The sequence below is a fragment of the Hemitrygon akajei genome, chromosome 3 (genome assembly GCF_048418815.1).
Source record: "Hemitrygon akajei chromosome 3, sHemAka1.3, whole genome shotgun sequence".
Taxonomy (NCBI): domain Eukaryota; kingdom Metazoa; phylum Chordata; class Chondrichthyes; order Myliobatiformes; family Dasyatidae; genus Hemitrygon; species Hemitrygon akajei.
The window spans coordinates 14852514-14867180 of record NC_133126.1 but is presented as its reverse complement, the minus strand read 5'-3'; the positions used below and the strand labels follow the sequence as shown (position 1 = coordinate 14867180).

General features: G+C 40.8%; 1 protein-coding gene across 2 annotated transcripts in view; it reads right to left on the bottom strand.

The window, feature by feature from the left end:
- The window catches only part of trip11 (thyroid hormone receptor interactor 11), a 118201-nt gene extending 104303 nt beyond the window's left edge, over positions 1-13898 (bottom strand). For both annotated transcript variants that reach the window (XM_073039219.1, XM_073039220.1), the window contains exon 1: positions 13519-13898. In XM_073039219.1, the coding sequence (XP_072895320.1) occupies positions 13519-13642 (124 nt within the window). In that variant the 5' untranslated portion in view covers positions 13643-13898. The remainder of the gene's footprint in view (positions 1-13518) is intronic.
- Between the last annotated feature and the right edge of the window lie 769 nt (positions 13899-14667).

Genomic DNA, 14667 nt, shown 5'->3' with positions numbered 1-14667 from the left:
TGTGATCTTATTTAGTTATGTTTATTTAAATTCAGATTACCATGCAGGACAGATTTATTGCAACCAGCCATTTACAAACATTTTCAGCTTTGACACACCTTGAGCCTCAGTAGGCTCTTCTACCCTAGCTCTGTACCAGTAGCATTTTGAAATTTCATCATTCTAACGAGTTAAAGATATTTCCCTCCAGATCAGATGCAGCTCTTAATATTTTTTTATTTACCAATCCTTTTTGCAATTTGCTGGATGTAAACTTAAGTATCAGGAAATGAATAAACAGTCGTTGTTTCAGGCTGAGATCCTTCTTCAGGACTAGTAATTTACTATAATGAATTCTAGTTTCCTTACACAGGAACGATTTTGTGCAATGTGATACTTAGCAATATTTTTAATATAACACTAAACAACTCAAAATTTAAAATAGAGAAAAAGAATAAGGCTTAACTCCTAAGCAACACACATAAAATGCTGGAAGAACTCAGCAGGTCAGTCCTGAAAAAGGGTCTCAGCCCAAAACATCAACTATTTATTTCCATAGATGCTGCTTGTTCTGCTGAGTTCCTCCAGCTTTTTTGTGTATGTTCCTCTCGGTTTCCAGCATCTGCAGATTTTCTCATGGTTATGGCTCAACTCCTGGTTTTTCCATCTGTTGGGAATGACAGATCTTATTATCCCAAAGTAAGTTTTATTTGTGAACATTGATGAGTTGTTTATGAAAAATCCTACTCACGCTGCATGTGTTGAGCAAGGGAAACTGAAAACCAAATTGTAACTTTATACTTGTAACAGAAATCATTTGTACATGTGCTTCGGATCATATTAATCATGCTCATAGTCTGAACCACAACAGAGCAATCACTACAGTGAAAACCAGGTTAGACAGGTAGAGCTTCAAGATAGTTAATATGAATGTTCTCACTTAATGTGTACTGCATTGAGATCCCCATGAGACCAATATGAACAAACAAGAAAAGGGAAAGCAGAGCCAAATAAACCAGTTTTATTTATTAGTATTTATTTTGTAATTTATAGAAAGTTTATGTTCTTGAACTGTCTGCTGCCAGAGAACAACATATTTCATTTCAAGGCAGTAACAATAAGCCTTATTTTGCTTGGCAAAACACAAGAATATACAAGGCATGCAACACTCTGAAGCAGTCCCTCAGGACTAAGAAAGGCTTGCTTCCATTCTAGTTTTGTTTTACAGTGATGAACAGGCCCAATATTCAAACTACAGATTTATCTAAAGATGGGGCAGGAGGTGGGTAATGGGATGGACAAGAGTGTAGTTTGTGAGGTGGTGCATTCCTTCTTCTTGTGGTCAGATAATTCAGCTCTCCAGTCTCCTCCGCTGCGCAACACACCCATGCAAAAATAGTAAACTTCTTGAGATTTGTGGGGAGCAAAATGTATTTCAACTGTGGAGGTTATCCATCACTAAATTAGCTTGACATCACAAAGATACTCTCTAGATCCTGATGTCAACCCCATTTAGGCTTAGAGGAGCTGGAGAAGCTCAGCCTGTAGTCAAACTTTAATCATAAATTCATACTAAAGTTCAACAGTCACCAATGAAAATATAAAACCAGAGAAGATAAATTTCCAAGGAAAAGGCATTGGACTGCGCAAGATTTCTTCTCCTCCAAAGATCTACTTTATTTGTACCATACACAGTCACACACTCAAGAAGCATCTTTGTCTTCATTCACTATACCAAGCAATTCAATCCACCGATGTTCTCCAATACAGAATCTTGACCCAAAATATCAACCATCCTTCTGTCTCCACAGATACTAGCCGACATGCTGTTGTTTTGTTCCAGATTACAGGAACGGCAGTCTCGGATTCCAATTCTGCTAATGTTGCTTCCTCAAACAATCCATCAGAGAAACCTCTGAGTAGGGTTCTTAACCTGGGGTCCACAGACACCTCAGCAGTCAGTCGATAGGTCCACGAATTTGGATGGGAACAAAAATTTACAACTTTATTGGCAGCTTAATGTTCTTCCTCATGCTGAGCAACAACAGCCTTTACACAGATATGTCTTTAAATAATATTTAATTTTAACTTGCCTATATCTTAAATGTATCGTTTTGTTATTTAATGTGTTAATAAAGAAGCACATATTATATAACACATGTTTTTTAATATTTTGATAACTGTATTTCAATATAATTGGTTTCTTTTGCAATCCTACGTATTTCATTTGATATATTTAAATACTTTATTCTGAGAAGGCGTCCGCAGGCTTCACCGAACTGCCAAAGGGGTCCAGAGCATTAAGGTTAAGAACCCCTGCATGTGAGGAAAACAGTGATTAGATTCCAGCTACAAAAAGATTCTGAACTGTGATCCTTCCAAAGAGAACCTTTGCAGTAGCAACATTTGGTTTCAACGTGATCCTCAGCATGAAGAGATTCTTCCTGGGTTACAGTGAACATACGAACACCCATACCTATCAATAAGCATATGGGGGACTGATGGGATGGATATCGTTAGATTTACCAGCTGAGGCAAGGTTGTAGGCATATTCTGCCAGGTGGGAGTGGAGCATTTCCAAGAGACTTCTTATCCCTCACCACGCACCCCACCTCCACCAAACAGAGCACCAATTAGACTCACTCATTCACACACAAAATGCTGGAGGAATTCATCAGGACAAGCAGCATCTATGGAAAAGAGTGAACAGTCAAAGTTTCAGACCAAGACCTTTCTTCAGCACCGAGAAATCTAGGTACCTTCCAACCTGATGGTATGAATATTGATTTCTGCTTCCGGTGAACAGATTTCACCCCCCCCCCCAATCCCTTTCACTTCTTCTCACCTGCCTATTACTTCCCCTGGGTCCCCTCCTCCTTCCCTTTCTCCTATTGTTCAGTCTCCTCTAAAATTCTTTCTTCTCCAGCCCCTGACCTTTCCCACCAACCTGGCTTCACCTATCACCTTCCAGCTTGCCTCTTTCCCCTCTCCCCACCCTTCCTTCTCAGTCTGAAACATTGATTGTTTATTCTTTTCCTTGACAATTTAGAAGCAAAATGTTCTGCAGAATATTATAATGAAAAACATATTATTCTCCCACCTCATTGGTGTAAATATTTGGAAGTCACTAACACCCTAAACAGAATGCATAGTTGCTTGTAATACGCATACATTTTTTCCAGTGTTTGTATTTAAATTCAAGTAAAGCTTTTCTCCACTGGGTAGAAAGCATCCAGTTTCAACCAAAATCTGCATCAGTTTACTTAGTCTACAATGGATGTTCTCGCAAACTAATCAACCCAAATCTGCACTCAGTATTCTAATCATAGCATAATTATGCTTTATACAAATGTACTGTAACATTATTGTTCACCACCCTAGCCCCCTGTTCTAATTTGGCCAGCCACCTGTATAGTTTTACAGCACTATAATTGCATTTGTTTATTTTGTAGTCCTGTTTATCTTTATCTCTGCATGTTCTCAATACTTCTCTCTCCCCAATACTTCCTTATTCTCTTTCCTCCCAAGATCTTTCAGATGAGACTTGACTGTTATTGTCTTAGATGCCACTATTTCAATGAGCTGAAGCTACCCCCAATGTTCTGGCCAACATTCATCCCTCAATGAGGATCAATAAATTACATTAGTTGGTTATTATTGCACCTTGTTTATGGGAGCTGGCTGTACACAGATTGATGGTTTAGTTTGCTTCAAGCAACCCATTCTTCAATGTCACTATAAACTTTGGGATGTTCAGAAGTGATGCTTGGCAGCAAAGAAGCAAAAAACATCTCTACAATTTCAATAACTAATATCTTTTTCAATTTTTAAACTTGCAGATTTTGAAATAGTCTCATCACCAAATCATAAATATCAGACGTATAATCATTTCAGGTTTAATGTTTCTGATAATTCACCTTTCAGTACAGAGTAAATATTCTAATTTCAGTATGTCAGACAAACATCAACCAAGTAAACATCCTTTTAAATCTAAAAATTGGGGCAAAACATGAGCAATGAAACTGTCACTCATAAATCTAATGGAATGTTCAGTGCAGCAGTACTTAAATGTCAGTAATGTCACAAGGATAGCTCCCGAAAAAAATTCCAACAATCAACAATTTCAAATATAAATTGTACTCCAATCTGAACATGATCGAAAAAGCGGTTTTTCATTTACGTGGATAGTGAACAGCTTAAATAATGGCACGCCAACTTGATTAGAATGAAAGATTAATCATTACACAAGGAATACTAACAAAATATCTGGCATTGTTAAGACATTTTTTTTATTTTCACCTTTGCACCAATAGAATCATAGAGAAGTACAGCAAAGAAAGAGACCATTTGGCTCATCTAGTCTATTCCAATCCTACTCCCATTGACCAGTACTGGGAACATAGCCCTCCATACTCGTACCATCTTGTGTCTTCTTTGGCAACTAACAAATGAACCCTTTTACTCTGAAAATAGTTGGTGCAGCCATTATTAGTAGGATGAAATTAACAAATCTGTTTATTTGTGGTCATTCAGGGCAATATCCTGAATACCTTCATCCTACACTCATTCTGTCACATAGAAAAGTAACACTTTATCATTTAATATCTCCCTTTATTATGCAACTTCAGCATTGCTAAAGCCGCACTAAATATTTTGCAGCAACATCACAACTGCAATTCAACTTTCATATTCGATATCAACCTAACTCAGGATAGCACTGGCAAGGTTTTTCTTAAAGGAGACTCATATCCTTTAGATTGGGCTATGCAAACAGTAAACAGAGTGCAATACTAAACGTAGAATAATTAGAATCTTCTGAACACAACTTATCCTGAGTTTATATAAATGAATCTATGGTGCAGGTAGTCCCCACATACTGTACCTGCATCTACCAAACATTTAAAATTTAAAAGACAGATTTTTGAAATCCTCTTAGGACCAACATACAACTACACAAAACACTGAAGGAACTCAGCAGGTCAGGCAGCATCTATGGAAAAGAATAAACAGTAAATATTTCGGGCCAAGACTATTCATCAGGACCCTCCAATACTGATGAAGGGTCTTGGCCCTAAATGTCAACTGCTCATTCCTTTCCACAGATGCTCCTGATCTTCTGAGTTCCTCCAACATTTTGTGTGTATTGCACTATATTTCCAGTATCTGTATAATCTCTTCTGTTTTACATATAACTATCTTTGTCATGAAATGGGCCAAAAAGATCAGAAACCACTGGAACTTCCATTTATTTATGTGGAAGAAACATTTCCAAGCTTTGAAAAGGGATTATCACACAAAAAAAGCTGATGGTCAACCACTTAAGGAGGTGAAGAGTAGATGATGATAAACCTTGATCAAATATTACAGCTAACGGACAGAAAGATCGTGTGAGTGTATGAGAGAGAACCCGTGCGATTATCACCTCAGCAGGAGAAGGCACTGTTCCAATGGTGGTATAATTCCATAAGACTCTAAGATATAGGAGCAGAATTAGGCCATTTGGCCCATCAAGTCTGCTCCACCATTTCATCATGGCTGATCTATTTTCGTTCTCAGCCCCAATCTCTTGCCTTCTCCCCATATCCCTTCATGAAAAACTAATCAAGAATCTATCAACTTGACTTAGTTTAATAAAAACTATCCATTACCTACATGTCAAAATAAACACAATTTATTATCAAAGTGTGTATGCAGTTTACTACCCTGAGGTTGCTCTTTCCACAAAAAGCCAGTAAACAAAGAACACCACGGATCCCACTTAAAGAAAAACATCAAACTTCCAATGTGCAAATGGCAAGAAAAAAAGAGCAAAAAACACAGAATTGAAAACACCAAATCACAAAATCATCAAAAGAGTATAGGCATATTCAGTTTGGCTCCATTCAGTACAATCCAGCACCTCGTCTCTTGCTATCTGCAGGCCACAGCACAAGACCTGGAGCAGAATTAGGCCATTCAGCCCACTGAGTCTGCTCCGCCATTCCACCATTGCTGATCCCCGAGCCCTCTCAACCCCATACACCTGCCTTCTCGCCATATCCTTTGATGCCCTGACTGATCAGGAAACGATCAACTTCCGCCTTAAATATGCCAAAAGACTTGGCCTCCACCGCAGTCTGCGGCAGAGCATTCCACAGATTTACTATTCTCTGGCTAAAAAAATTTTCCTTACCTCTGTTCTAAAGGGTCGCCCCTCAATTGAAGCTGTGCCCTCTAGTTCTCTCCACATCCATCCTATCTAGTCCTTTTAACATTTGGTAGGTTTCAATGAGATCCTTCTGCATTCTTCTAAATTCCAGTGAGTACAGGCCCAAAGCTGCCAAATGCTCCTCATATGTAATCTCTTAATTCCTGGAATCATCCTTGTGAACCTCCTCTGGATGCTCTCAAATGACAACACATCATTTCTGAGATATGGGGCCCAAAACTGTTGACAATACTCCAAGTGCGGCCTGACTAGTGTCTTATAAAGGCTCAGCATCATCTCGTTTTTATATTCTATTCTCCTTGAAATAAATGCCAACATTGCATTTGCCTTCTTTACCACAGACTCAACCTGTATATTAACCTTCTGGAAGTCTTACACAAGGACTCCCCAGTCCCTCTGCACTTCTGATGCTTAAACATCCCCTCCATTTAGTTAATAGTTTGTACGATTGTTCCTTTTACCAAAATGCATATCATAGATTTCCCAACACAGTATTCCATCTGCCCCTTTTTTGCCCATTGTTCTAAGTCCTGCTGCAATCGCATTGCTTCCTCAGCACTACCTACCCCTCCAGCTAACTTTGTATCATTGGCAAACTTTACCACAAAGCTATCAATTCCATTATCTAAGAATATGTACAAAATGCTGGAAGAACTCAGCAGGTCAGGCAGCATCCGTTAGAAAAGAGTAGCCAACGTTTCGGGCCAAGACCCTTCATCAGGAATGGGGGGAAGACAGGGCCGAAGCCCAGTAATAGAGATAGGGGAGGGGGTAGGGCCTAGAGGCGCCAAGTGGAAAACCAATCAGAGGAAAGATAAAGGGGGAGGGGAGGGGAGGGGATAAGCATGAAAGAACTGTAGAGATAAAGCAGAAAGTTGAAAGGGGAGAGAGGCAGAGAGGGACCTGGGATAGGGGGAGAGAGTTACCGGAAATTGGAAAATTCAATGTTCATACCACCAGGCTGGAGGCTACTCAGACGGTAGATGAGGTGTTGCTCCTCCAACTTGAGTTTGGCTTCATCATGGCAGTAGAGGAGGCCATGTATGGACAAAGCTAGATGGGAATGAGATGCAGAGTTGAAGTGAGTGGCAACCAGGAGGTCCTGTCTATTGTGACGGATGGAGCGTAGGTGCTCGACGAAGCAGTCCCCCAATCTGCGTCGGGTCTCGCCGATGTAGAGGAGGCCGCACCGGGAGCACCGGATGCAATAGACGACTCCAGCAGACTCGCAGGTGAAGTGTTGCCTCACCTGGAAGGACTGTCTGGGGCCTGGAATGGTGGTAAGTGGGGGAGGTGTGGGGACAGGTGTGCATTTGCACTTGCAGGGATAAGTGCCAGGTGGGAGTAAATCACTGACAAATAACGTGGAAAACAGCGGTCCCAATACTGACCCCTGAAGACCACCAACCCAACCAAAAATCACAAAGTAGCAACAAAAAACGAGCAGCCAGAAACACATCATAACATGAACTACTGAGTCCAATCCACAAACCGTGTCGATTAAACCTTACCCAAGACCAATGGACTCCTCCTGCAGCATCCAGTGAATTCAGAAAGAGAAAGTTATTGTCCTTGGTAGTAGGGTTTCTTCAGGTTGATTAAGAATCTGATGGTAGTATCAAGAGGGCATGTCCTGAATGACGGAGGTCTCTGATGATGAACGTCACCTGTCTGAGACATCACCTCTTGTAAAAGTTCTCAGTCATGGAGAGATCTGTATCATGATGGAACTGGCCAATGTACTCTGTGCATTCTTGCATTCCTGTACATTGAAGTTTCTATACTAGGCCAGAATGCAAACTAGCAAAATGCTTTCCAATGTACATCTGTAAAGGTTTGGCAAACCTTTTGAGATCATGCAAAACCTCCTTAATCTTCTAATAAATTAGAGGTGCTAGCATACCCTTTGTTATAGTTGCATCTATGTGCAGGATTGTTTCACAGACATGCTGACACCCATGAGCTTAAAAACTACTCACCCTTTCTACCACAGACCCTTCAATTAGGACTGATGTGTGTTCACCTGAGTTCCCTTCCTGAAGTCCACAACCATTTCCTTGGTTTTGCTGATGGTGAGCTCAAGGTTGACACCACTCAACCAGCGACTCTATCTCACTCAACTCCTGAATGAGGAGTTTTTGCACAGTACAACAAAGACAGTGTACACTGGAACAGTTACAACTAATGACAAGCAAAAGCATGAAGATTTCAGCAGGTGAGCTGAGACAGGGCCGAATAGGGCAGAGGTAGAACTAGGTGTCCTTAGCATTCGTACAGATATGTAGCACGCAGCTCAAGCAGGCACTCTATGACACCCTAGTTGCAAATAATCCAAAATACCATAATGCTGAAAATACAAACTGCAAATAAGAGCAAACACGAGGAAATCTGCAGATGCTGGAAATTCAAACAACAACACACACAAAATGCTGGTAGAACACAGCAGGCTAGGCAGCATCTATAGGGAGAAGCGCTGTCGACGTTTCGGGCCGAGACCCTTCGTCAGAACCCTATAGATGCTGCCTAGCCTGCTGTGTTCTGTTAACTGCAAATAAGAGATATTTCTGTAGATCAGGCAGCAATGTGGAGAAGTGAACATGCCAAACCTGACCTGCCAGGGATGTCCACCTGCTCTGCAGAGTACAACTCCTATGTTCTTTTGTCTATGGCCTCATTCTAACTGTTCTCAATTACTCACAAGATAATTTTGTGTAGCCTCCATGGTCATCCTTTCTAAGACATTCCCCCTATCTCACCCTCCCTGCAGCCTTACAAGATTATTTTGTCTTGTTTCTGGATTGGAATTCAAACCTTCGAACTTAAACAAGTTCCTATGCAAAGATGAATGTGCACACAACATTATTTCACTAGACCATATATGTCAAACTCAAGGACCGCGGGCCAAATCCGGCCCGCGGTGAAATTATCTTTGGCTCGCGAGATAATATCTATTTATTATTAAAGCTGGCCCCAGTAATCGAAGCGCCTATGGCGTATGATATGGCTAATGCTGAGTTTATTCAGGTACCAGGTTTTCAGGGTTTTTAGTGTTTATTCGGCAGTCTTCTTCATAAGAAACGGAATTTGTAAAGTGAAACACTTTGTAGTTATAGCAGAGACTGAGACACATGAGAGCAGGCTGAAAAAACGGAGGCAACGAAAGCTGCGTTCGCACGCGTCCGACTGATCCGGCCCGCATGAAGCTGCATTTTGCTCAATCCGGCCCGTGTCCTAAAATGAGTTTGACACCCCTGCACTAGACAATAAATGAGCAAGCAATTGTGCTCTGCACTCAATTCCCCACAAAGTCCAGCGCAAGACCAGAAGCTCACTGCTCTTCGAAATGCCATGTTGAGAACACCACAAAGGCCTGGCTAAATACCAAATACAGACAACTAAAGGAACAATCAGCCACTTGGGCAAAACGGTGATAACACTCCTGACAGTAAATCATAAGATTCTGGAAGGATCTTGCCCCGAAATGCCGACTGTTCATTCCTCTCAATTGATGCTGCCTAACCTGATACATTTCTCCTTCATTTTGTGTGTGTTATTTACTCTGACATCAAATTGATTGTTTGACAGTATCATAAACAAATTATATATATACTTGCCAGACTTTGGTCTTCTACTCATTAGACATGTCCCTAACAATGTCAATTGCACACATTATTGACACAGTAATTATATGTGGTTCTCATTTTAACCATTTTTCACTGAACTAAGTATAATCTTCCTAACCGGAAGACCCACAATCTGTGCAGATTGGTGATAATATCTCCTCCTTGCTGACAATCAACACTGGCGCAACTCAGAAGTGTGTGCTTAGCCCACTGCTCTACTCTCTCTATACCCATGACTACGTGGCTAGGCATAGCTCAAAGACCATCTATAAATTTGCTGATGATACACCCATTGTTGGTAGAATCTCAGAGGAAGGTGAGAGGGCGTACAGGAGCAAGATATAGCAACTAGTGGAATGGTGTTGCAGCAATAACTTGGCACTCAACGTCAGTAAGATGAAAGAGCTGATTGTAGACTTCAGGAAGGGCAAGACAAAAGAACACATACCAATCCTCATAGATGAATCAGAAAGAGAGAGAGTGAGCAGTTTCAAGTTCCTGGGTGTCAAGATCTCTATGAGGAGCTAACTTAATTCCAACATATCAATGTAGCTATAAGGAAGGCAAAACAGCGTCTATACTTCCATTAGGAGTTTGAAGAGATGTAGTATGTCAACAAAATCACTCAAAAACTTATATAGTTCTACCATGGACAGCATTCTGACAGGCTGCATCACTGGTATGCTGGAGGAGGGACTGCACAGGACCAAAAGAAGCTGCAGAGAGTCAAATTTAGTTGGCTCCATCTTGGGTACTAGCCTACAATGTACCCAGGGTACATCTTCAAGAAACAGTGTCTCAGAAAGGCAGTGTCCATTATTAGGGACCCCCAGCACCCAGGGCATGCTCTTTTCTTATTATCATCAGGGAGGAGGTACAGATGCCTGAAGGCACACACTCAGCAATTCAGGAATAGCTTCTTCCCCTTCTTCCATCCAATTCCAAAATGGGCATTGAACCCATGAACACTACCTTACTTTTTAAGTATATATTATTTCTGTTTTCGCACGATCTTTAATTGATTCAATACACGTATACTGTAATTAGAAACACAGAAAATAAGTGCAGTAGTAAGCCATTCAGCCCTTCGAACCTGCACCGCCATTCAGTATGATCATGGCTGATCACCCAACTCAGAACCCTGTACCTGCTTTCTCTCCATACCCCCTGATCCCTTTAGCCACAAGGACCATATCTAACTCCCTCTTAAATATAGCCAATGAACTGGCCTCAACTGTTTCCTGAGGCAGAGAATTCTGCCTTTCCCCACAGGATGTCTTAAGGCCTCTACTGGGTACCTTCCAGTAAAACTGAGGTTAAAGAAACGGTAACATATAATAATAATAATAAGAAGAAGAAGAACTTTATTGATCCTGAATGGGAAATTCTTTCATTACAGCAGCAACATTTAAAAACATATTTAGCAGTGTGCAGACTTAACTAATAATAAAGTACAGAATAATAATACACAATAATAATGTACCAATATGTGATAATAATGTGCAAAAAATTAAGCAGACTATTATACTATGATGTGCTCTCCTGCTGCAGAGATGAAATGTGAGAAAAACAATGAAAATATGAGAAAAGCAAATGTATTTTTTATACTGAGAATATTCTTTGCTCTTTCAACACTTTCCTTTATATACTCATTCAAAAGCTACTAGAGATTCAGATTCCATTGTTGTTTCTTGTTCTAAATTCTTGCAGATTAGAAATTTTCTCCTAATATTTCCCTTCACTCTTTGACAATGATCTTAAATATTCAGAATTAATTTTTTCAAATTTACTGAAGTTTTATACTTAATAACTATTAAGAACCCTTAACTTTATGATAATAACTAACACTATTTACTAGCTTCCATTTCTGTGAGCTTCAATGTCATCAACAGTTTCTGAAAGTGGGTGCTTAAATTTGAACACAATCTAACAGCAAGGACAAACGTTTTGTCTAGGGTACGTAGTATCTCTTATTTTTCGATTTGTCCTGTGACAGAATTTTTCAGTCCTGTAGCTAAAGATCTGGGGAACTGAATACTGTTTCTTGCTGCTGTTCACCATTCAATCCATCTTCTAGTCACATTTCTGTATTGTAAATGCAACACTTCATATTTCTATGTATTTTGCATAACATTTATCCTTCCACAGTAAATGGGGTAATAACAACTTCAAATTTTGATAATGCTTCATACGGATCTATGTCAGTAATAAAGTACGAAGAAATCTAAAACCTGACATTTGTTGGCACCACACACCTACAACGGGCAAATTAGGTAAGGAAAAACATCTAATTATTAATATCTTTGTGTTCTTTAGCTACATACTGTCCATGCTGCAATATTTCCTATACTTAATTATCAATAAACATGTTACATTTTATCAAACGTGTTTGGAAAATACAAAACTCAACATTTCTTACTTAAATACACCACAGTATTCCTTTAAAGCTTTCAGGAATAACAAACAAGAGAAAATTTACAAATGCCGGAAATCAAATACAGACAAATAATTGATTTATTTTTCTTCATATTATGTACTGCATTGAATGCTGCTGCTAAGTTAACATATTTCACGACACATGCCGGTGATAATAAACCTGATTCTGAAATCAGCTTGAAAGCCGAGGAATTATAGAGTTCTGGATATCTTTACTCCTTCTGTATCAAGCAATTTATTAACATCGCACTCAAAGCAAAACTATGTCGCTCATCATGTCTCAGGTTCCACATACTCAAGCAGCATCCAGCTCCGATAATCCAGTCAAGGATCTTAAAGCCCAAAACACTATACATATTTATAATTTCCTCTCTTGCCAGGTGGTACATGTGCATGTGAGTGACTAACTCCAACTCTGGAGGTTCCTCGGGAACTAGGTCTAGAGGTTTTTAAACAGAACTAGATAGGCATCTGAGAGGGAATAATTTGCAGCTGAAGACAGCTGGGGAATAAATGTGAACATTTAGACAGGTACATGGACAAAAAAAAAGGAGAGGTTTAGAGGCCACAGGCAAAGGGAAGTAACTCAGGTAAGCATCTTGTTTGGCATGGACAAGTTGATCTGAAGGACCCGTTTCCATGCCAAAGCTCTGTGACTCTACAACTTAATGGCTTGCTCTTCTAGCAGCAAACATTAACTTGAAGGGCCAAATGGCCTGTTTTCATACTGCTAACATACAGGTATTTTTTTCCAAAGCAACACGTACAAAACGTTGGAGGAACTCAGCAGCCCAAGCATGCTGGAAATGAATAAACATTAAAGGTTTCAGGCCAAGACCCTTCCCCGGGTCTTAATATTTCCTCTTCCCTCTCAGTCCCGATGCAAGGTCTCAACTCAAAACGTTGACCTTACACCATTTGCCTCCGCGTGAGTTCGTCCAGAGTTCTGCTTTTTCAATCCTAAATGTAACCTCCAATTACAGACACAAAGCAGCAAAAAAGCCACAATTCTTTTGAAACTGGCAACTACTATACAGGATCATTTATTTATAACCTCTACAACAACCTCCTCAGATTTCTCCCAGAACAAGACAACTGCAGAAAACAAACAAAGGCCTTTCACAGCTGTTGCAGTGACAACTGGTGTGGCATGCATGTTCTAACACTGTGTTTGCACTTGTGGAGATCAAGAAGCGTAAAGACTACATCGGTCTAATTGTAACAGCAACCGCAGTGATTCTTTACAGTTTGCAAACTTTTGGGGATGCTCACCTTGCACTTCCTCGACGCCTTCTGCCAACATATCCTTGGTGAAGCTGGAGAGCTGATCTGTCAGGGAGGAAAGGCTTCCCCCGACCTGACCCAGTCCCGAGCTAATGCCCCCGAACCAAGACATGTTGAGATGCGGTGAGTACTTAGAGATGTCCCGGGCTTAGAGGGGCCACCCCTCTGGCAGGGCCACTCGGCTCGGCCAAGAGCAGCGGGGGCTGGCCACGGCCTCCGCTACTGATATGACTACCCTGGCAGAGGAAAAAGAGAGGAATGCGGCTAGAGGACGCCGACACCAGAGAGTCGGGCGGTGAAACCCAGCCGTCACTGGCCCTCAACCCGCCGTAGTCCTGCCAACTCAACGATCGCCATGTTGTCGGCGTCAGCAATTACACACCGCCGAGCATCCTGGGTAGCTCTGCAGCCGTATAGACCACTTTCACATCCGCCATTTTAGCAGTAAGGATTATGGGATCATTTCGGCAGCTACAGGGCGGGCGGGGGGGGGAAAGCGAATTCTTAGCACCAGTTTATTAAAATAAACGAGAGAAGTTGAGGAAACGTCTAGTTTCCCCACTTCAAACTATCTCAATTTCGGTTGTAGGTTCATCCATTCCACAGAAAAAAGAGTCCAACAGCAAAATACTGCGGATCCTTTAAACTGGTCACGTCGTTCTTACAGAACGTATTCGCGTCAAAGAGTTTAAAAGTTGAGTTTATTGTCATATGGAGAAGTAAATGTGTCCACGGGTACACTGGAAAACGGACTTGCAGCAACGCGCAGGCACCTGGCTTCATATAGCAGCAGTCACAAGAAAAACGTAGATTGCACGCGTTTTTTTTTAACAATTACAACAGCAAACAAATAAATTTTAGTCCAAAGTGATCCTGGTATTATGAGATTGTAGTGAATGGAGTTGTTCAGGTTGGTTCAGGAACCAAATGGTTGAAATTGTTCTTGAACCTGGTGGAGTGGGACTTCAGACCTCCTACATGATGGTAGCTTTAAGAAGATGGCATAGGACGTTGGGTATTTTGATGATTGATAATGGATATAGAGTAAAACAGGTCCAAATGATCTACGCCAACCAAGAAGCCCACCTAAGCTAGTCCCATCTACCTGTGTTTGGCACATATCCATCCAATGTTTAA